We start from the raw sequence: 22,986 nt of genomic DNA on the forward strand, positions 1-22,986 counted from the left end.
CCTGTGTTATCATGCCTATAAAACACTAGAGGGAAGATGGAGATGAATGCAAAAATTCCCACTCAATTTGGATCAAGAATGAATTATTTATGATTTTTGAAGTTTCATGATGAAATGAAATAAACATTTAGAATTAAAAATGAAATAATTGAGTTGCGTGGCAATTTTGTAATTACATGAAATATTTGAATATTGCCGCCTACACAAAACGCTGCGTTTCATTAAAAGAAACGCAGCCCCCAATCAGAAGCGGACAAGTGGACAAATACATGTGAAGCAAACAGAATTTCGCATGCACAAGGGCGGGGAATGGCTCAAAGACGCCTGGAAACACAAAACCCTAATGTTCTTGGTGTTCTTCATCAACATGAACAAATTCTCACAGAAATCATCGAGCCACATACCATTCAAACCAATATTCAACATACATCACTAATCTAACAAGCATTTGTCCTAATTCTACGCATGGCAACCGGATCGAGCAAAAGAAAATTCAGCATCAAAGGTTCAGATCCACATATCTTCAACAATTCTTAATGAAATTTCATGATTTAAGTTGCAGTGTGACCTATGTTCCACGATCTACAAGATGCATACCATTATTTCATGAATTAGAGGATTCAAATTCTTACCTCTATGAAGCAACAACAGTGAAATCGAGCTCCTCAAGGCTTCAATGGTGAAAATAGATGGCCTATGATGATGCAGAAGATGAATGGAGGCAAGAAACTAGCTCAGCAATGTCCAGATTCGAAGAGATCTCCAACTGCCATGAACATGAGCTTGCTTCAACAATTGTGATTTCTTCAAGATTCTTCCAATGTTTGCTTCAACAGATGTTCGATTCTACCTACAGATGAAGAATCAAGCAAGAACAAGGCAAAGCAATAGCGAAATTTGATGAAAAAAAAGTTCAAGAAATTTGAGAGGATTTGAGAGAATTGAGATGATTTTCGATTTGGATCTCAGAAATGAATTGTGGATCCCAATTTTCTGTTATGATTAGGACTATATAGTCCTTGTTAATCACCTTTGCTAATCATGCTTAGGCCAAACCAAATGGATTAGTGAAAATGAGCCTTATGTCAAGTTGGCCAAAATGCCCTTATGCTTGTGCAACCAATGGAACAGTAAATTTCTACTTGAATCAAGTCCAAATTTCTGTTTAGAAGCTATTGGAAGTGGTTTGGCATGGAAATCATGAGTACTTTTGAAAATCACCTTTTTTCCCACCAAAATTTAAATGGTTCACTTGAAAAATGACCTTTTTATGTGATGATTTTTGATGAAATGTAATGATGCATTATGATAGTACATGTCAAATGGAGTTTGCTCAAAAAAGAATCACCCAAATTGGCCAAATGGTTCAAAAGTTATGCCTCCTTGAAGTTCAACTTTTCTTGAAAATGATTTGATCATAACTTGCCAACCACACATGAGAAATGAGTGTTCTTGGACTTTTTGGAAAGGTGAGAGCAAGATCTTCAACTTTCATGTTGGACAAAATTTATTTGAAGCTTTCTTGGACATGTAATTTTGAGGAGAAGAACTTTCCATTTTTGGCAGTTTGAAATTACAGGTCACTTACTATTTTCGGAAACTTTTTGTCTGACCTCAAATCCTTCAATGATGATCTTTGAAATGTTATATGAGGCTTGTATGGACATGAATGAGACCTTTCCAACCATCTCACACCTTCAAATCCCTGATTAAATGCACAGTTGACCACAATTGACTTTGCTAGGGTTTTGGTTGACTGAGCCATGTTCTGATGAATTTCAAACCTCTTTCTCTTGAGATCTTGATTCCAAATGATATCACAACTCATATGTACTCTTAATGAATGATCATGGTGCCCAAATTCTCCAAGAAAGGCCACCATCCATTGCTCAATGGCTGATTTGACTGTTTGACCTAGTTTTGCTTCAGCTGCAAGTAACATGGTTAGATGACAATATTTTTGTACTTTTGGTTAGTAAACAAATGAAAAGCAATGATATACAAATGCAATACATGATTGGTGATCAAGAACCACACTCACAAGATACCCACCCACTAGGAGGGAAGCAAAGGTGCACAATGATCCTTGAGGCAATGAATGATATGATATGATGCCATGAGGGATCTTAGGGACAAAATTGGGGTCTTACAGATGCCCCTATTTAAGGTCATTCTAGCCGGAGAAGTGAAGTTTAGAAATCTTCATCTCGACGCGGTAGAATGGGCTTAAATAACAGTAATGAGACAAATTTTGGTCCCTAAGAGACCTCATGATGCAAATGTATGCATGTAAAAGACACAAACTCTGTGGGGAATATGATTCACACAGAAGAAAAGACGATCCATCGGAGTAATACACTCACCAAGAACAGAGACTCTAATAAGACTCTTGCGGACTCTTATTGGGGATAATAAAAGAAAAAGAATGCGTGAGCAGGACACGACTCCGAGTTAGGGGAAAACAAAATTGACACAAGGTGCGCAAGACACGACTCTGATTTGGAATAACAGAAATCAGACTGGAGACCTCACCGGGGAAGTGAAGGACTCACACTGAGGAACAAAAGATTCCAAAGGACAACTTCCATTGGAAAGACAACAAGCTAACTCAAACTATCCACAAAGGATACTTCGGATAAAAATTCGGACTCGGACCAGGAAAAGATTCACAAAGAATCTCCCTACCGGGAAAATGCATGTACTGGGGAAAACGCCAATATAACAAAAGGGTAAAAATCACAACAGGAAACCCACCGGGAAAATGTCTAACAAAGAGACTTTCCTGGGGAAGCAACAAGATGAGGTGTTACCGGTATAAGGGTAACAAACTCAGGAAGAATGAATATCTAAGACCGGTATAAGGGTGAGAGATATCAATCAACCAACATCTGAGAAAGACCTGAAAAAGGTACATAAACTCAGGGAAATCTGACCCCACAAGGGACCAAAGTCATAATAGGGAGCAGAAAGGAAGGAACACCAGGGATACCGAGGTATATAATAGGTGACCGACCGAAGCGTGAATTGGTATATATGCCAAAACTCTCATCATCCGAAAGGAGGGCTTGAAAAAGCAAGTCGACTTACAGGATGGATATTCGAATCCACAACGGGAAACCGAATCTTACTCAACTGGGGACACAAACCCAAAGAGTGCATGAGATATAATATCCATTACCGTCAGAACGTGGATAGAATACTCGCATGAGATGTATTATCTATTACCGTCAGAACGTAGATAATAAATTCGCATGGTAAGAAACACCAGAGATACCGAAGCATATAATAGGTGATCTACTGAAAACGTGGATTGGTATATATGCCAAAACACTCATCATCCGAAACACAAACTGGTTAAAGGATGGATATTCGATTCTACAAAGAATACGAATCTTGCTCAGCTGGGGAAAATCAACAAAGGACTCCAACCAAAGAGCGCATGAGACATATTATTCATTACCGGCAGACCGTGAATAATATACTCGAAAGGAAAAGACACCAGAGATACCGAAGTATATAATAGGTGACTAACCAGAAAGAGAGACAATCGATACCAAGCATCCGGGTAAACGAGAGACAACTCAAAAGAGGATAAATTGCAAGCATCCGACAATTATCCGAAACAAAGAACATTTGACTCCGCAAAAGGGAAATAATGAATCTTACTCGACTAGGGAAACACAAAAGGTTTCAACTGAATAGTGCATGAGATATATTATCCATTACCGGCAGACCGTGGATAACACACTCGCAAGGAAGATTATCCACAACCGGTTACTGGGTTAACAAAGGATAAATCGACCGAAAAGAAAGGCATCGGGATACCAAACTAGGTATATAATGATGACCAATCAAAGGAGCAACAATCATTACCAAGCAAACGGGTAAATGAAAGACGATCCGCTGGGGATGAATTGCAAGCATCCGGAAATTATCCACAGGGACTAGCTGGGGATGCATTGATAAACAGTCAATGATCCGGGGAACAAATCACTAGCAAACGGTGAAATGACCCACTGGCGACTTCAAAAGGGATAACATTGCGAGCATACGGCAATGATCCAGAAGACTTGCTGAGGATAAATTGCTAGCATCCGGCAATTATCCACAAGCAAAGAGGTAATATCAACATCGAATAACGAATGAAGATAACCACAACGAGTAACCATCACCGGTTAGGATGAACAACAAGGTTAACTCTGCAAAGGGGAGAAATTAGGGTTTACAACTACCGAATACGGGGTAGAATACCAAAAATCTGGCTGAGGAATCAAGAGGTATACCACTACCGACTACTGGATAGGGAACCAAAGACTCAGCTGGGATAAAATTGCTAGCAACCGACAATTATCCACTCGTACCATAAGGCACAAACTCCACTGGGGGAGAAAAAACACAACATGGGATTTACAACTACCGAATACGGGGTAGAAGACCACAAACTCCACTGGGGATAGGGTGAATGAAGGCCAAATACTGAGCACTTATTCAACTTATTCCACAGGGAAATGCAAACTCTGTTGGGGATAGAAACCACAACAACAGAAAATCCACCATCAACCAGAATAAACCACAAAGGTTACCTCTGCTAGGGGAAAAAAGATAGGACTTACAACTACCGAATACGGGGTAGTAGCCATACTCTGGTGGGGATAACCACGAATTAGGGTTTACATCTACCGAATACGGGGTAGAAAACCAACAACTCCACGTGGGGATGGGAAAAATCACAAATCCGCACGGGAAACAAAATATAGGGTTTATAACAAACCACAAACTGCTGGAGAGCAGGCAAACAGGATTTACGACTACCGACTACTGGGTAGAAAACCAACAACTCTTGCTGAGGAATAAAAGGTATATAACCACAAATTCCGCCAAGAAGCAAGAACATAGGACTTACAACTACCGGTTACTGGGTAGAGGCCCACAAAACTCCGCTGGGGATATAAAGAATTATTGCCGGTTACTGGGCAGTTCATTCATTTATTCCACAGGGAAGCACAAGAACAGTTGACAAAATGCCAATTCGGGATTAATCCGAAAGGACAGACTGAATCAAAACACGTCCTATGAGGATATAACTCAAAAGGAACAAATCATCTCAATATATATGTTGGGAGGAAACGGAAATAACCGTCATCTACGAGGACGTATCTTAGTGGGGAACTGCAGCAAGAAAGACAGACATTTTCTGCTTATGGGTTGACTCTATATGGAGAGATTAACCACCCGACATCCGCTTGGGGAGATCTTTCAGAAAGATCTATAACACCCATAGCAGGTGAACGACAAACAAAAGATATATGGCAAAAAATGCAACATGAATATCTGAATGTTTTATGATTATGCATGAATATGCGTAATTTATGTTTGATGAATGCTGACAAAACAGACATTTCTAACACAAACAGGACCAGGAATCAAACATCCGGTACTATACTTCCAGGGAGAACCAAGGAGGTCCAACTGGAAAGCCAATCTGCAGGAGACCTTCAAGCTGAAAAGCAAAGATCTGCGGGGAGGCAAAAGATCAGAGATATCACAAAATCTCTGAGCGATGGATCAACAATCAACCCAACTGGAGCACAGAAAGTCACAACAGGCAACAACGGCCACAAAGACAAATCTGTTTGGGGAATGGGATAAATCCCAAAATATCTGCAAGGAACAAGAGCTCACTGCTATGAAAGCAACTCTACACAACTCCACTGGGGAACAACCCACTGAGGGAGAACAGATCATCCATGTAGAATCTGACTGCACAAGCAACTCTACCTGGGGAGAACGCAAATATCCATTCCATTGAGGAACAACCCACTGAGGAGGAAGAAAAGATCACACAAGTAGATTCTGCAACAAGCCACTCTACTGGGGATCAAAAGCAACATGAGATCAACCAAATCTATGGATGATAGGTCACCAACCAACCCTACTAGGGAAGTAGAGATTTCCAACTCTGGCGGAGATTCTGAGGGGATTATCACAGATGCAACCCTGACTCTGTTGAGGAATACCCATTCCATTGGGGATTTTGCATATACACGATCCACCAAACCACAAATTTACTGACGTCTCATGGGGAGATCCGCTGTAGGATATGGAAGAGAGCTGGGGATCAACCATCAAATACTGACTCTTCTGAGGAGAACATCCACAACTGCTGAGGAGGAACACAATCACTGCCCTGCTGAAGGGAAACGCTGATGGAGAGATATAGCAACTCCGCTGGCGACGTGGCCGGGGAAGAGGGTACCGTTGGAGAAAACGATGTTTTCCACAAGCACTCTGCTCTGGGGATATATCACAGATTCCACTAGCGACCGTGCTGAGGAAAGATAGCATCAACCCTGCTTGCGATAATGCTGGGGAAACGGTAAAGTACCGTGAGATCAATCCACCAACCATTGAATCTTCAAATGGAAAGCATCCATGCTGAGGAGAAAAACCACAACTCCACTGGCGATCGTACTGGGGAGAGTGACACGGTACCGGGGTCTCAAACCAACCACTACCGAAGCTTCCAAATGGGAAATACCCATGCTGGGGGAGAATACTGCTGGAGAAGAAGACGAAGTCTTCAACAACACTCTGCTTAGGGAACAACCCTAACAAAAGCTCTGCTTGGGGAACAACCCCAACAATAAAGCAGGATAAAGAGGATACAACCAATGCCAGGAACATGAACAAATGTCTTACCTGTTGGAAATCATGCCACCCTTGGGAGAGCACTGAGAAATTCTTGAGTATCCTTTCATCTTTGTGAATGTTCACTTTGTTTAAAACAAAAATTTTGAAAAATTTATTTGTTTAAAACAATGACATTTTATCAATTGAAACATGCAAAACATTTGTTGAATTGAAACAAATAAGAGTGCAAATAATTGGATAAAAAGCTCAAATTGATTTGATGGAATGGTAGCCTGCAAATGGCAAGACTCCATAGATCTGTACAAATTTGAAATCAGTGATATATATTGGAAGAGGGCCACATTGAACATAATGATCCTTTCTCTACCAATTTGAATCTCGATGTATGCGAAGCTTCGATTGACGACGGATCGAGAATCCTCTGACGAAGACGGCTGCGAAACAGAAAGTCTTGTCAGGATGCAGTTACTTGCCAAATCCCTAATTTTTGCCTAGATTGCCCCAGGGTGAGGTACTCAATCTAGCGGGATGCAAATATACATTTTTTCAAGTCTCTAACTTTTGCCTGGATTACCCTTGCGGGTTCTCCACCGAGACGCTCATTTTTGCCTAAGCCGCCCTTTCGGGTTTTCAACTTAGCGAGCTATTCTGTTTTTCATTTGCATATACTTTTTTTCTAGGCAAAGTATTTCTTGACTGCATCTGAATTCACAGGACGAGTGAAATCCTCCCCATCCATTGTTGTAAGCATCAAAGCACCACCTGAAAAGGCTCTCTTAACAACATATGGACCCTCGTAGTTTGGAGTCCACTTGCCCCTGGAATCGGGCGCGAAAGACAAGACTTTCTTGAGCATGAGGTCACCTTCTCGGAACACACGAGGCTTGACCTTCTTATCGAATGCTTTCTTCATTCTCTGCTGATATAACTGACCATGGCACATGACAGTCAATCGCTTCTCTTCAGTCAGATTCAACTGGTCATAACGACTCTGAATCCATTCAGCATCAGTCAATTAGGGATTTGAGGGTATCATTTTTTCTTTTTTCTTTTGAAATTTTTTTCCTGATTTTTGATTTTTTTCTTTTTCACCCTCTCTTTTTTTTTTTTTTTTTTTACATTACATTTGTAATGCCCCAGTTTGACTGTTCTGCTGATTCTCAAGATACATCTGAATGAGCTTCTTTTCGTGCTCAAGAATACGGGTAATCTTATCAGGAATCCCCTTCAACATCATCTTCCTCTGCTTCAAATACAAGGAATTCAAGATTGGGAGATGGCGTTGGATCATTATGTTCAATGGGTTTAGAAATCCCTGCATAATGATTCTGGATAATGAAAAGCTTTTGAATTTAAACAAGCAAATCATTTATGCAGATGAAAAGATTGTTTTCTTGTTTTTCAAGGATTTTTGTGATCACTGATTTCATGCAAAAGCAAAAAGTGAAAACAAATGGAAAAACAAATGTTTAACAATGCAATAATTGAATGAAAACATCATTGTATTAAATGCTGCCAACGATGTCATCACTTCTCCTTTTGGCATGGGAGAAGGGTTTTGAACAAAGTGAACAATTACTCTGATCTATGGATGACTGTAGGAACATCTACAGCGACCCAATTATGGCAGACACCACCAGGGATGACAAAATTGTCAATATCCTCTGTATCCTTTTCCAAGATAGCAGCAACTTCTTCCTCAGGTTGATCATCATGGATAAAACCTCCACTCTTGAACAAACCTTGCTCATTATATGCCCCAGAACAGTAGCCAATGCCAGCCCGGGATCTATTGTCTTCAAGCTCAATCATCCTCCCTAAACCAGCAACAAGAATAAATCCATCAAAAGCACTTAGTCTGGCAAATTCCTCCTTGATTTCACAGCTCTCTTGCTCAAGATGATCCATCAAATCTGGAAGAGTTGGCTCTGGTGTAGTACCGGGAAGGTGCGTCTCCAAAATAAACGAAGATCGCAGGGTCAGACCACAGGACGGGAGACCGGAATAAAACACCCACTTATGCAAATGATGCATGAAGTGTTTGTGCATATGCTTGTTTTTTATTTCAAAGGAACTCGAGGGTTTTATTTGCAAACTTTGAAATCTTAAGCATTTTGATCGTATATGAGAATATCTCATCATATATATCAGGTAAAAAAAATTCCGGTTTTTCCCATGTTTGAATTTTTTTGCAAATAAACTCCTTTGAGTTCCTTGAAAATCTTCTTTTTATCTGATGATATGGATGCAGATGAATACGTGAATGCATGAATGCAACAATCACACTCAAGGATCAAGCAAAGCACACCAAACAAAGGTCATGGGAAAGCTCATTGTGTCCCTAATATCAATCATCCATTTTGGTGGATTTAGGTCTTCACCTTATCAACACCCAAGTTCCATTGATATTAATGGTACATGAACCGGCTCAATCATCCTTAATATCAACCATCCATTTTGGCGGATTATGGTTTTCACCTTATCGACGCCCAAGTTCCATTGATATTAACGTTGTCTGAACGACTCAACCATGAATCACGGGTTTGCTGAGAGTCACGAGCATGGAGTCTCGGTTAAGAACCACCCAAAGGGAGTGTACTGGGGTTTAAACCTGCCAGATATGTTCTACCAGAGGTTCCCATAATCATCGTCCCATCTCTCGAATATTATCGGAGGAACGAATACTCGTATTCCAAAAATATTCTCAAGAGAGACTCTTATGAGTGTAGTATCGCGTAACAATCGCAACAGAACTGACATCTGAACGACCTCCGCACTACGTCCTAAAAATAGGCCAAGATGGGCTTGGTAAACTAAGGTCCTTGGCTTCTAAGGCACATGATTGAAAGAATAATGCCTAACCACAAATAACTTGTGTGACATTATTAATCCAACATGACCTCCACCAAGTGAATGGACTCGCAAGTCAACTGGCTAAGGAATACTCCACACCAGTCAACAAGACTATGCCATTCTCCTATCCTAGAGTGCACTCGAGTTCGGGTATAGAGCTAATCTCACAGAGATCACCAAAGCAAACAGCAAATGTATATCAAGCAATTCAAACATTACAATCAATACAATTATCCCAAATTGTACAAAAATATGTCAAATAACACATAAACAAATATCATACAACAAGGGTGAAAAGTAGGCAATACCACCAGGGAAGGTCTAATGTTCTCCCCAGCAGAGTCGCCACTTTTCTGTAGCGGTGTATTCGTCACTTTATGATTTATTGATTAAACCATAAGCAAAGTATAAAAAGAATCGAGTCGCCACAGCACTTTTATTTATCCTAAGGACTGGTTAAAAAGCGAACAAAAACCTAAGAAGTTTTACACATAGAAAACCAATAAAAGATCAGAGAATCTGGGTAAGGGGTAAATTACGCAATGGGAAGGTGTTAGGCACCCATCACGTCCTAGGTACTCCTAGGGAGCCCTTTTCACACTTGTTGTATAAAAAATGTTTATTTGTTTATGACATATTGTGCAAACATGATTGGGATGATGAGAAAAGAATGTACAAGTTAATTATTTTTGTGTTTGAACGGATGAACTCGTTGCCTACGTACCTTCCATCAAAGGTAAGGATCAAAACGCCGTAGTTCGGCTAAAAGATTTCCAAATTGTCAGTGGGTTCAATTTTAAAGCAATAGCACTAAGGCTTTTCATTCTCAACGGGAGAAAACTCAACCAATATCAACAATCCACCATGCGAGGATAACTTCAACATACTAGTGAGGGGTTAACCCTATAATAAGTATGGAAGACTTACAATCAACTCACTAAGGATATGGTGAGATTTACATCAACCACTATGAGAATTGAAACCTATGGCTAATGTATGAAAACATATTAACAATGGACAAGGCCACAAAACAATTGAATGGGTGAAGTTAATTGATTATGAGTATTCACAAAGTATGGTCAAAGTATGATTAGGATTGATTCAAAGAAGTATTACCAAAAGTGAAGTTTGAAAAGTCAAGGACTTGAGGTCCAGGTTTCTAATTTGAAAAAGTCATGAAAATGTTTGCACAACATGCATTTACAAGTTTTTAAAAGTCCACAAGTGAAAAGGGATTTTTGAAACAAAAGGGTATGGATGTCGGAGTGTAAAACTTCCTAGAAGTTCACCTCTTGAAATCATATAGAAGATGATTCAAGTGCGTCCTTTGGAATAAAGCAACAAAGCAAGTAAGCAAATAAAAGACAAAGTGATACCGGATGCCATCAATGGACTTATACCAATCTCACAAACAAAAGCGGATACCGGATACCAATAAATGGATTTACACCAATCTCCTAAAACAAAACAATGATACCGGATGCCAATAAATGGTCTTACTCCAATCTCACAAACAAAAGCAGATACCGGATACCAATAAATGGATTTACACCAATCTCCTAAAACAAAACAATGATACCGGATGCCAATAAATGGTCTTACTCCAATCTCACAAAACAAAACAAAATATGGATGTCAGATGCCAATCTATCTGGACTTATTCCAACCTCCACAAGATGATCATAGGAATACTAAGGCCAACAACATGGACTTATAATAGCATCCTCACATACAACAAACAAACAGAAGCACAAGGCTAAGAGGATATGAGTGACCAATGAAATGGTCTTACACTCTATCCCTTCCAAATCATAGGAACAATGGCCAAAGAACATGGTCTTACAATTGTCCTCAATGGGCAAACACAAATGTGTCACAAAGGTATGTAATGATGATCATGCAATAATGAACAATTATGGATGATAAATGCACAAAATCATGCAAGCAAACATGTACATATGAATCAATCAATCAATCAAAGTCATTTAGCACACTCTATAACCAAACAATTAGGCTCAATCAAAGGGTTAGACTTTAAAGTCAACTGGAATGGGGTAAATGGTGCTCTTAACCTTGACATTGAGAGCCAAGGTGAAGCAGATGAAAGGATATGAGGGGTGTGCCTCATCACTCTTATCCCTGGTCAGGGAGAGCATTGAATATCAGAAGGTGTGGGAGTTCAGAAAGTTGGAACTCTCTCCACAAGTTAATGACTCGATAGATTTTGGGCTTTTACTCACTATGCATCAACACATGTGGTGTGAGCAAGGTGAGTGACTCACAGAATAGTAGGAGATGGACTATACATCTCTTTTGTCTACCAATTGCCTTATTAAAAGGACTTCACCTGCTTGGGGACAAAGATAAACAAGCACAAACATTGCCTCTTAAGGAGGACTTCAGACAGGTGCCTGGCTAAATAACAAGCCAGGTCTTCCAGACTACATGAAGAAGAAGAGATTCTACCTCAATGCTTAGGCAAAGCAAAGCAATAGCAAGTTCACAAAGGAACTAAAGCAACTATGGTACCTGAAATCAATCAAATATAATCAGTATACCAATCACAAAGTCAAAACAGACAAGATAAGAGCTAACAGTCAACACAATCAACCACATGTGCAAAGCACAAACTCAAAGCAAATGAGCTAGCATCCTACAAAACAAACCAAGTTAGTTCATCACAATCAACTAAACCAAACTCAATCAACTTGAATTAATCTCCTTAAAGCAATTGCTTCTTCAACCTGAAAATCAAGATAAATGAACCACACCAAAGCAGAATTGGCACAAGATAAATGAACCACACCAAAACAGAATTGGCACAAGATAAATGAACCACACCAAAGCCAAAATGAAGTTAAACATGTTAAGAACCAAGCCACAAAATTTCAGCTTCATATGATAAGGCATGAGAATTTCACAAATCATGTAAGTTGAACACTCCACAAAAGTTCACAAATGACTAAACAGCAAAGAAAAATCCAATCAAATAGGAAATGGATCTAAAAATCCTACATAAAATCATGCTCAAACTAGACATCCAGAAGTGTCATCATGCAAAAAATTAGAGCAATTGGCATAGCATAGGCATGGAAAATAAAATCAAGAACATGGACAAGAGATGGTGTGACACACATTGTCACACCTTCAAAGATCACATCATATCTCACAATCCAGAAACTCAAAAATAGCAAACTATATACCAAAATGACTAGGAGTGAGTCTAGATCATGCATGTAAAATTTCAAGCATTTTGGAGCAAGAATCAAGATTTCACAATTAAAATGGCAAAACATAGACAAATAGCATACATGAACAAAATCATTAGACCAAAATAAAAACCAGCCGTGCACAACCTGTGTTATCATGCCTATAAAAAACTAGAGGGAAGATGGAGATGAATGCAAAAATTCCCACTCAATTTGGATCAAGAATGAATGATTTATGATTTTTTGAAGTTTCATGATGAAATGAAATAAACATTTAGAATTAAAAATGAAATAATTGAGCTGCGTGGCAATTTTGTAATTACATGAAATATTTGAATATTGCCGCCTACACAAAACGCTGCGTTTCATTAAAAGAAACGCAGCCCCCAATCAGAAGCGGACAAGTGGACAAATACATGTGAAGCAAATAGAATTTCGCATGCACAAGTGCGGGGAATGGATCAAAGACGCCTGGAAACACAAAACCCTAATGTTCTTGGTGTTCTTCATCAACATGAACAAATTCTCACAGAAATCATCGAGCCATATACCATTCAAACCAGCATTCAACATGCATCACTAATCTAACAAGCATTTGTCCTAATTCTACGCATGGCAACCGGATCGAGCAAAAGAAAATTCAGCATCAAAGGTTCAAATCCACATATCTTCAACAATTCTTAATGAAATTTCATGATTTAAGTTGCAGTGTGACCTATGTTTCACGATCTACAAGATGCATACCATTATTTCATGAATTAGAGGATTCAAATTCCTACTTCTATGAAGCAATAGCAGTGAAATCGAGCTCCTCAAGGCTTCAATGGTGAAAACAGATGGCCTATGATGATGCAGAAGATGAATGGAGGCAAGAAACTAGCTCAGCAATGTCCAGATTCGAAGAGATCTCCAACTGCCATGAACATGAGCTTGCTTCAACAGCTGCGATTTCTTCAAGATTCTTCCAATGTTTGCTTCAACAGATGTTCGATTCTACCTACAGATGAAGAATCAAGCAAGAACAAGGCAAAGCAATAGCGAAATTTGATGAAAAAAAAGTTCAAGAAATTTGAGAGGATTTGAGAGAATTGAGATGATTTTCGATTTGGATCTCAGAAATGAATTGTGGATCCCAATTTTCTGTTATGATTAGGACTATATAGTCCTTGTTAATCACCTTTGCTAATCATGCTTAGGCCAAACCAAATGGATTAGTGAAAATGAGCCTTATGTCAAGTTGGCCAAAATGCCCTTATGCTTGTGCAACCAATGGAACAGTAAATTTCTACTTGAATCAAGTCCAAATTTCTGTTTAGAAGCTATTGGAAGTGGTTTGGCATGGAAATCATGAGTACTTTTGAAAATCACCTTTTTTCCCACCAAAATTTAAATGGTTCACTTGAAAAATGACCTTTTTATGTGATGATTTTTGATGAAATTTAATGATGCATTATGATAGTACATGTCAAATGGAGTTTGCTCAAAAAAGAATCACCCAAATTGGCCAAATGGTTCAAAAGTTATGCCTCCTTGAAGTTCAACTTTTCTTGAAAATGATTTGATCATAACTTGCCAACCACACATGAGAAATGAGTGTTCTTGGACGTTTTGGAAAGGTGAGAGCAAGATCTTCAACTTTCATGTTGGACAAAATTTGATTTGAAGCTTTCTTGGACATGTAATTTTGAGGAGAAGAACTTTCCATTTTTGGCAGTTTGAAATTACAGGTCACTTACTATTTTTGGAAACTTTTTGTCTGACCTCAAATCCTTCAATGATGATCTTTGAAATGTTATATGAGGCTTGTATGGACATGAATGAGACCTTTCCAACCATCTCACACCTTCAAATCCCTGATTAAATGCACAGTTGACCACAGTTGACTTTGCTAGGGTTTTGGTTGACTGAGCCATGTTCTGATGAATTTCAAACCTCTTTCTCTTGAGATCTTGATTCCAAATGATATCACAACTCATATGTACTCTTAATGAATGATCATGGTGCCCAAATTCTCCAATAAAGGCCACCATCCATTGCTCAATGGCTGATTTGACTGTTTAACCTAGTTTTGCTTCAGCTGCAAGTAACATGGTTAGATGACAATATTTTTGTACTTTTGATTAGTAAACAAATAAAAAGCAATGATATACAAATGCAATACATGCTTGGTGATCAAGAACCACACTCACAAGATACCCACCCACTAGGAGGGAAGCAAAGGTGCACAATGATCCTTGAGGCAATGAATGATATGATATGAAGCCATGAGGGATCTTAGGGACAAAATTGGGGTCTTACAAGTACATCAAAGTTTCGTTGCTTACTTCTCAAGGAAACTACTTGGCTTTGGTGTAGCCTATTTTTTTATACCAATTTTACCCTTAGATAACTTACCTAATAACTTCTAATAATTTGTATTGAAACTACTATTATTATCTTTCACATAACTTCTTACTATTAACTTCTTATATAACTTCCGATTAAAATTAACATTAAAGAAAATGATATCGTATATATTTTCACGAATGTTTATTAAAAAAACGGGCAGACCGGCAGAGAAGGTCCGTCTGGATGCTAGTATATATAAAGGGAAAACTTGGCTATGGTGTAACCTATTTTTCTACCAATTTTACTCTTAGATAACTTACATAATAAATTCTAGTAACTTCTATTGAAACCACTATTATCCCATTTCACATAACTTCCTACTATTAAGTTCTTATATAACTTCCAATTAACATTAAATAAAACAATATCGTATTGATTTTCACTCTATTTATTAAAAAAATGGACAGAGAGTGCCCGTCTGGACGCTAGTTTATAATAAAACTAAATTAATACTAAACATCAAAATTGTTTTTCACACACTTATCATAATCTTATAAAAATTAAATTGTTTTTTACCTAACTTTCATAGTTTCAGAATTGGGGGAAGTGGAGAGTTCCTGAATCTCATCCTCCAAGATTCTAACTTGTTGCATTTTTATTTCTCTGTCTTGCGTCTTTTCCATAATAAAACGTGGGTCAAAACTGCTGAATATAAAAAAAAATTAAAATCAAAGTTATAAAAGCAATATAAAAAAAATATATTGCATGATAATCAATATCACCTTGATTCTGCCATTATCATGGATTCTTTCTCAAGCTTTTCTTAATAACCTAATGTTTGCCTCAGTTCTCTTGTGATTCTTTCTTCCGTCTTCATTAACGCATGATAATCTTTCTCCATTTTTTTTATCGAACTCAATTCTTTGAGCTTTCTCCAGTCTTGTTCTCTTTCTCTTCCCAGACCTCCCCATGAATGATGGAGGAGAGTGATATCTATGAATGATGGAGGGAGAGTGAAATCGAGAGTTATAAAATGTGTGTGAGAGAGAAAGATGTATGATTGAATTATGTTTATCATATAGTGATGAATATTATTTATAGTATGTGTCATATCTTAATTTATAACATTAAGATCTCACATATCATTGGCATCCTTCCACACAAACAAAGTCACTTCTTGGTCCTTCTCCCTCTTATTTTTGGGATTTTGTTTTTGTAGAAGCATCTCTTTATTGATGTTTTTACTTTTTTATGAATATGTTCATTACTTATGTGACCATTAATCAAATAGAAAATAGTTTTTCTTTAAGTTTATTGTGTATCGTAGGGCTTTTCATCAAGAGTACATCAAAGTTTTGTTGCTTACTTCTCAAGGAAACTACTTGGTTTGGGTGTAGCCTAATTTTCTTATACCAATTTTACCCTTAGATAACTTACCTAATAATTTCTAATAACTTGTATTGAAACCACTATTATTATCTTTAACATAACTCCCTACTATTAACTTCTTATATAACTTCCGATTAAAATTAAGATTATATAAAATAATATCGTATATATTTTCTAGTATGTTTATTAAAAAAACGGACAAACGGGCACAGAGTGTCCGTCTGGATGCTAGTATATATAAAGGGAAAACATTGTTTTGGTGTAACCTATTTTTCTACCTATCTTACTCTTAGATAACTTACACAATAACTTCTAGTAACTTCTATTGAAACCACTATTATCCCATTTCACATAACTTCCTACTATTGACTTCTTATATAACTTCCAATTAACATTAAGTAAAACAATATCGTATATATTTTCACAATATTTTTTAAAAAACAGACTGAGAGTGCCTGTATGGACGCTAGTTTATAATAAAACTAAATTAATACTCAACATCAGAATTGTTTTTCACACACTTATTATAATCTTATAAAAATTAAATTGTTTTTTACCTAACTTTCAATAGTTTCAGAATTGGGGGAAGTGGAGAGTTCCTGAATCTCATTCTCTAGGATTCTAACTTTTTGCATAGTTTTTTCTCTGTCTTGCGTCTTTTCCATAATAAAACGCAGGTCAAAACTTCTGAATATCAAAAAAAAATTAAAACCAAAGTCATAAAAGCAATATGAAAAAAAAATATTGGAAGAAAATCAATATCACCTTGATTCTGCCATTATCATGGATTCTTTCTCAATCTTTTCTTAATAACCTAATGTTTGCCTCAGTTCTCTTATGGTTCTTTCTTCCGTCTTCATTAACACCTGATAATCTTTCTCCATTTTTTTATCGAACTCAATTCTTTGAGCTTTCTCCTGTCTTGTTCTCTTTCTCTTCCCAGACCTCCCCATGAAAGATGGAGGACAGTGATATCTATGAATGATGGAGGGAGAGTGATATCGAGAGTTATATAATGTGTGTGAGAGAGAAAGAGGTATATGATTGAATTGTGTTTATCATATAGTGATGAATATAATTTATAGTATGTGTCATATCTTAATTTATAACATTAAGATCTCACATATCATTGGCATCCTTCCACACAAACAAAGTCACTTCTTGGTCCTTCTCCCTCTTATTTTTGGGATTTTGTTTTTGTAGAAGCATCTCTTTATTGATGTTTTTACTTTTATATTAATATGTTCATTACTTATGTGACCTTTAATTAAATAGAAAATAGTTTTTATTTAAGTTTATTGTGTATCGTATGGCTTTTCATCAAGAGTACATGAAAGTTTTGTTGCTTACTTCTCAAGGAAAACTACTTGGTTTTGGTGTAGCCTAATTTTTTTTTACCAATTTTACCCTTAGATAACTTACCTAATAACTTCTAATAACTTGTATTGAAACCACATTTATTATCTTTAACATAACTCCCTACTATTAACTTCTTGTAAAACTTCTAATTAAAATTAACATTAAATAAAATAATCGTATATATTTTCACGTATGTTTATTAAAAAAACGGACAAACGGGCACAGAGTGTCCGTCTGGATCCTAGTATATATAAAGGGAAAACATGCTTTTGGTGTAACCTATTTTTCTACCTATCTTACTCTTAGATAACTTACACAATAACTTCTACTAACTTCTATTGAAACCACTATTATCCCATTTCACATAACTTCCTACTATTAACTTCTTATATAACTTCCAACTAACATTAAGTAAAACAATATCATATATATTTTCACTATATTTATTAAAAAACAGACTGAGAGTGCCTGTATGGACGCTAGTTTATAATAAAACTAAATTAATACTAAACATCAGAATTGTTTTTCACACACTTATTATAATCTTATAAAAATTAAATTGTTTTTTACCTAACTTTCATAGTTTCAGAATTGGGGGAAGTGGAGAGTTCCTGAATCTCATCCTCCAAGATTCTAACTTTTTGCATTTTTTTTTCTCTGTCTTGGGTCTTTTCCATAATAAAACGCGGTTCAAAACTGCTGAATATCAAAAAAAAAATTGAAATCAAAGTTATAAAAGCAATATGAAAAAAAAATATTAGATGAAAATCAATATCACCTTGATTCTGCCATTATCATGGATTCTTTCTCAAGCTTTTCTTAATAACCTAATATTTGCCTCAGTTCTCTTGTGATTCTTTCTTCCGTCTTTGAGCTTTCTCCTGTCTTGTTCTCTTTCTCTTCCCAGACCTACCCATGAATGATGGAGGACAGTGATATCTATGAATGATGGAGGGAGAGTGATATCGAGAGTTATAAAATGTGTGTGAGAGAGAAAGAGGTATGATTGAATTGTGTTTATCATATAGTGAGGAATATTATTTATAGTATGTGTCATATCTTAATTTATAACATTAAGATCTCACATATCATTGGCATCCTTCCACACAAACAAAGTCACTTCTTGGTCATTCTCCCTCTTATTTTTGGGATTTTGTTTTTGTAGAAGCATCTCTTTATTGATGTTTTTACTTTTATATTAATATGTTCATTACTTATGTGACCATTAATCAAATAGAAAATATTTTTTCTTTAAGTTTATTGTGTATCGTATGGCTTTTCATCAAGAGTACATCAAAGTTTTGTTCCTTACTTCTCAAGGAAAACTACTTGGTTTTGGTGTAGCTTAATTTTTTTTTACCAATTTTACCCTTAGATAACTTACCTAATAACTTCTAATAACTTGTATTGAGACAACTATTATTATCTTTAACATAACTCCCTACTATTAACTTCTTATATACCTTCCAATTATAATTAACATTAAATTAAATAATCGTATATATTTTCACGTATGTTTATTAAAAAAACGGACAAACGGGCACAGAGTGTCTGTCTGGATGCTAGTATATATAAAGGGAAAACTTGGTTTTGGTGTAACCTATTTTTCTACCTATCTTACTCTTAGATAACTTACACAATAACTTCTATTAACTTCTATTGAAACCACTATTATCCCATTTCACATGACTTCCTACTATTAACTTCTTATATAACTTCCAATTAACATTAAGTAAAACAATATCGTATATATTTTCACTATATTTATTTAAAAACAAACTGAGAGTGCCTGTATGGACGCTAGTTTATAATAAAACTAAAATAATACTCAACATCAGAATTGTTTTTCACACACTTATTATAATCTTATAAAAATTAAATTGTTTTTTAGCTAACTTTCATAGTTTCAGAATTGGGGGAAGTGGAGAGTTCCTGAATCTCATTCTCCAAGATTCTAACTTTTTGCATGGTTTTTTCTCTGTCTTGCGTCTTTTCCATACTAAAACGCAGGTCAAAACTTCTGAATATCAAAAAAAAATTAAAATCAAAGTTATAAAAGCAATATGAAAAAAAAAATATTGGAAGAAAATCAATATCACCTTGATTCTGCCATTATCATAGATTCTTTCTCAAGCTTTTCTGAATAACCTAATGTTTGCCTCAGTTCTCTTGTGGTTCTTTCTTCGGTCTTCATTAACACCTGATAATCTTTCTCCATTTTTTATCGAACTCAATTCTTTGAGCTTTCTCCTGTTTTGTTCTCTTTCTCTTCCCAGACCTCCCCATGAATGATGGAGGAGAGTGATATCTATGAATGATGGGGAGAGAGTGATATCGAGAGTTATAAAATGTGTGTGAGAGAGAAAGAGGTATAATTGAATTGTTTTTATCATATAGTGATGAATATTATTTATAGTATGTGTCATATCTTAATTTATAACATTAAGATCTCACATATCAATGGCATCCTTCCAGACAAACAAAGTCACTTCTTGGTCCTTCTCCCTCTTATTTTTGGGATTCTATTTTTGTAGAAGCATCTCTTTATTGATGTTTTTACTTTTATATTAATATGTTCATTACTTATGTGACCATTAATCATATAGAAAATATTTTTTCTTTAAGTTTATCGTGTATCGTATGGCTTTTCATCAAGAGTACATGAAAGTTTTGTTGCTTACTTCTCAAGGAAAACTACTTGGTTTTGGTGTAGCCTAATTTTTTTTTACCAATTTTACCCTTAGATAACTTACCTAATAACTTCTAATAACTTGTATTGAAACCACATTTATTATCTTTAACATAACTCCCTACTATTAACTTCTTATAAAACTTCCAATTAAAATTAACATTAAATAAAATAATCGTATATATTTTCACGTATGTTTATTGAAAAAACGGACAAACGGGCACAGAGTGTCCGTCTGGATGCTAGTATATGTAAAGGGAAAACATGGTTTTGGTGTAACCTATTTTTCTACTTATCTTACTCTTAGATAACTTACACAATAACTTCTACTAACTTCTATTGAAACCACTATTATCCCATTTCACATAACTTCCTACTATTAACTTCTTATATAACTTCCAATTAACATTAAGTAAAACAATATCGTATATATTTTCACTATATTTATTTAAAAACAAACTGAGAGTGCCTGTATGGACGCTAGTTTATAATAAAACTAAATTAATACTCAACATCAGAATTGTTTTTCACACACTTATTATAATCTTATAAAAATTAAATTGTTTTTTAGCTAACTTTCATAGTTTCAGAATTGGGGGAAGTGGAGAGTTCCCGAATCTCATTCTCCAGGATTCTAACTTTCTGCATGGTTTTTTCTCTGTCTTGTGTCTTTTCCATAAGAAAATGCAGGTCAAAACTTCTGAAAATCAAAAAAAAAAAATTAAAATCAAAGTTATAAAAGCAATATGAAAAAAAAATATTGGAAGAAAATCAATATCACCTTGATTCTGCCATTATCATGGATTCTTTCTCAAGCTTTTCTTAATAGCCTAATGTTTGCCTCAGTTCTCTTGTGGTTCTTTCTTCCGTCTTCATTAACACCTGATAATCTTTCTCCATTTTTTTATCGAACTCAATTCTTTGAGCTTTCTCCTGTCTTGTTCTTTTTCTCTTCCCAGACCTCCCCATGAATGATGGAGGAGAGTGATATCTATGAATGATGGAGGGAGAGTGATATTGAGAGTTATAAAGTGTGTGTGAGAGAGAAAGAGGTATGATTGAATTGTGTTTATCATATAGTGATGAATATTATTTATAGTATGTGTCATATCTTAATTTATAACATTAAGATCTCACATATCATTGGCATCCTTCCATACAAACAAAGTCAATTCTTGGTCCTTCTCCCTCTTATTTTTGGGATTTTGTTTTTGTTGAAGCATCTCTTTATTGATGTTTTTACTTTTATATTAATATGTTCATTACTTATGTGACTGATAATCAAATAGAAATAATTTTTTCTTTAAGTTTATTATGTATCGTATGGCTTTTCATCAAGAGTGCATCAAAGTTTTGTTCCTTACTTCTCAAGGAAAACTACTTGGTTTTGGTGTAGCTTATTCTTTTTTTACCAATTTTACCCTTAGATAACTTACCTAATAACTTCTAATAACTTGTATTGAAACAAGGGTTAAATACACTTTACCCCCCTGTAATGTTAGCGAGTTTAGGGTTACCCCCCTGGTAAAGTTATTTTTTCAATACCCCCCTTATGTTATGTAGATTCCTTCATAGAACCCCCTAATATCCAGGTGGCATGGAATCTTGGTTTTTTATTTCAGACGTGGCTTTTTAATTTTTTTATTTTCACATGTGAATCTTCATTAGGTCTCCAGCATGGCATAAACTAGAAATTAGGGTTCCAAATCCATCCCTCTCTCTCTTCGTGAAATCCATCCCTATCCCAAATCCATCCCTCTCTCTCTTCGTGAAATCCATCCCTACCCCAAATCCATCCCTCTCTTCATCTTCGTCCGTGTCCCCTTCATCTGGGTTATGGGTGGCAGCAAGGCATCTTCCACGAGTGAATTGGGGGAAGTGGAGAGTTCCTGAATCTCATCCTCCAAGATTCTAACTTGTTGCATTTTTATTTCTCTGTCTTGCGTCTTTTCCATAATAAAACGTGGGTCAAAACTGCTGAATTTAAAAAAAAATTAAAATCAAAGTTATAAAAGCAATATAAAAAAAATATATTGCATGATAATCAATATCACCTTGATTCTGCCATTATCATGGATTCTTTCTCAAGCTTTTCTTAATAACCTAATGTTTGCCTCAGTTCTCTTGTGATTCTTTCTTCCGTCTTCATTAACGCATGATAATCTTTCTCCATTTTTTTTATCGAACTCAATTCTTTGAGCTTTCTCCAGTCTTGTTCTCTTTCTCTTCCCAGACCTCCCCATGAATGATGGAGGAGAGTGATATCTATGAATGATGGAGGGAGAGTGAAATCGAGAGTTATAAAATGTGTGTGAGAGAGAAAGATGTATGATTGAATTATGTTTATCATATAGTGATGAATATTATTTATAGTATGTGTCATATCTTAATTTATAACATTAAGATCTCACATATCATTGGCATCCTTCCACACAAACAAAGTCACTTCTTGGTCCTTCTCCCTCTTATTTTTGGGATTTTGTTTTTGTAGAAGCATCTCTTTATTGA

At 36.1% G+C, this 22,986-nt stretch overlaps 1 protein-coding gene across 1 annotated transcript in view; it reads right to left on the bottom strand.

The window, feature by feature from the left end:
• LOC127094215 (uncharacterized) overlaps positions 1-20,007 on the bottom strand; it is an 89,826-nt gene extending 69,819 nt beyond the window's left edge. The window contains exons 1-5 of the mRNA XM_051033075.1: positions 19,889-20,007; positions 19,686-19,809; positions 18,628-18,698; positions 18,360-18,488; positions 15,618-15,746 (exon numbers count right to left, since the gene is read on the bottom strand). Coding sequence (XP_050889032.1) covers positions 15,618-15,746; positions 18,360-18,488; positions 18,628-18,698; positions 19,686-19,809; positions 19,889-20,007 — 572 coding nt within the window. The remainder of the gene's footprint in view (positions 1-15,617; positions 15,747-18,359; positions 18,489-18,627; positions 18,699-19,685; positions 19,810-19,888) is intronic.
• Positions 20,008-22,986: the final 2,979 nt, after the last annotated feature.

This window comes from Lathyrus oleraceus, chromosome 6, assembly GCF_024323335.1.
Source record: "Lathyrus oleraceus cultivar Zhongwan6 chromosome 6, CAAS_Psat_ZW6_1.0, whole genome shotgun sequence".
NCBI classification, from domain to species: domain Eukaryota; kingdom Viridiplantae; phylum Streptophyta; class Magnoliopsida; order Fabales; family Fabaceae; genus Lathyrus; species Lathyrus oleraceus.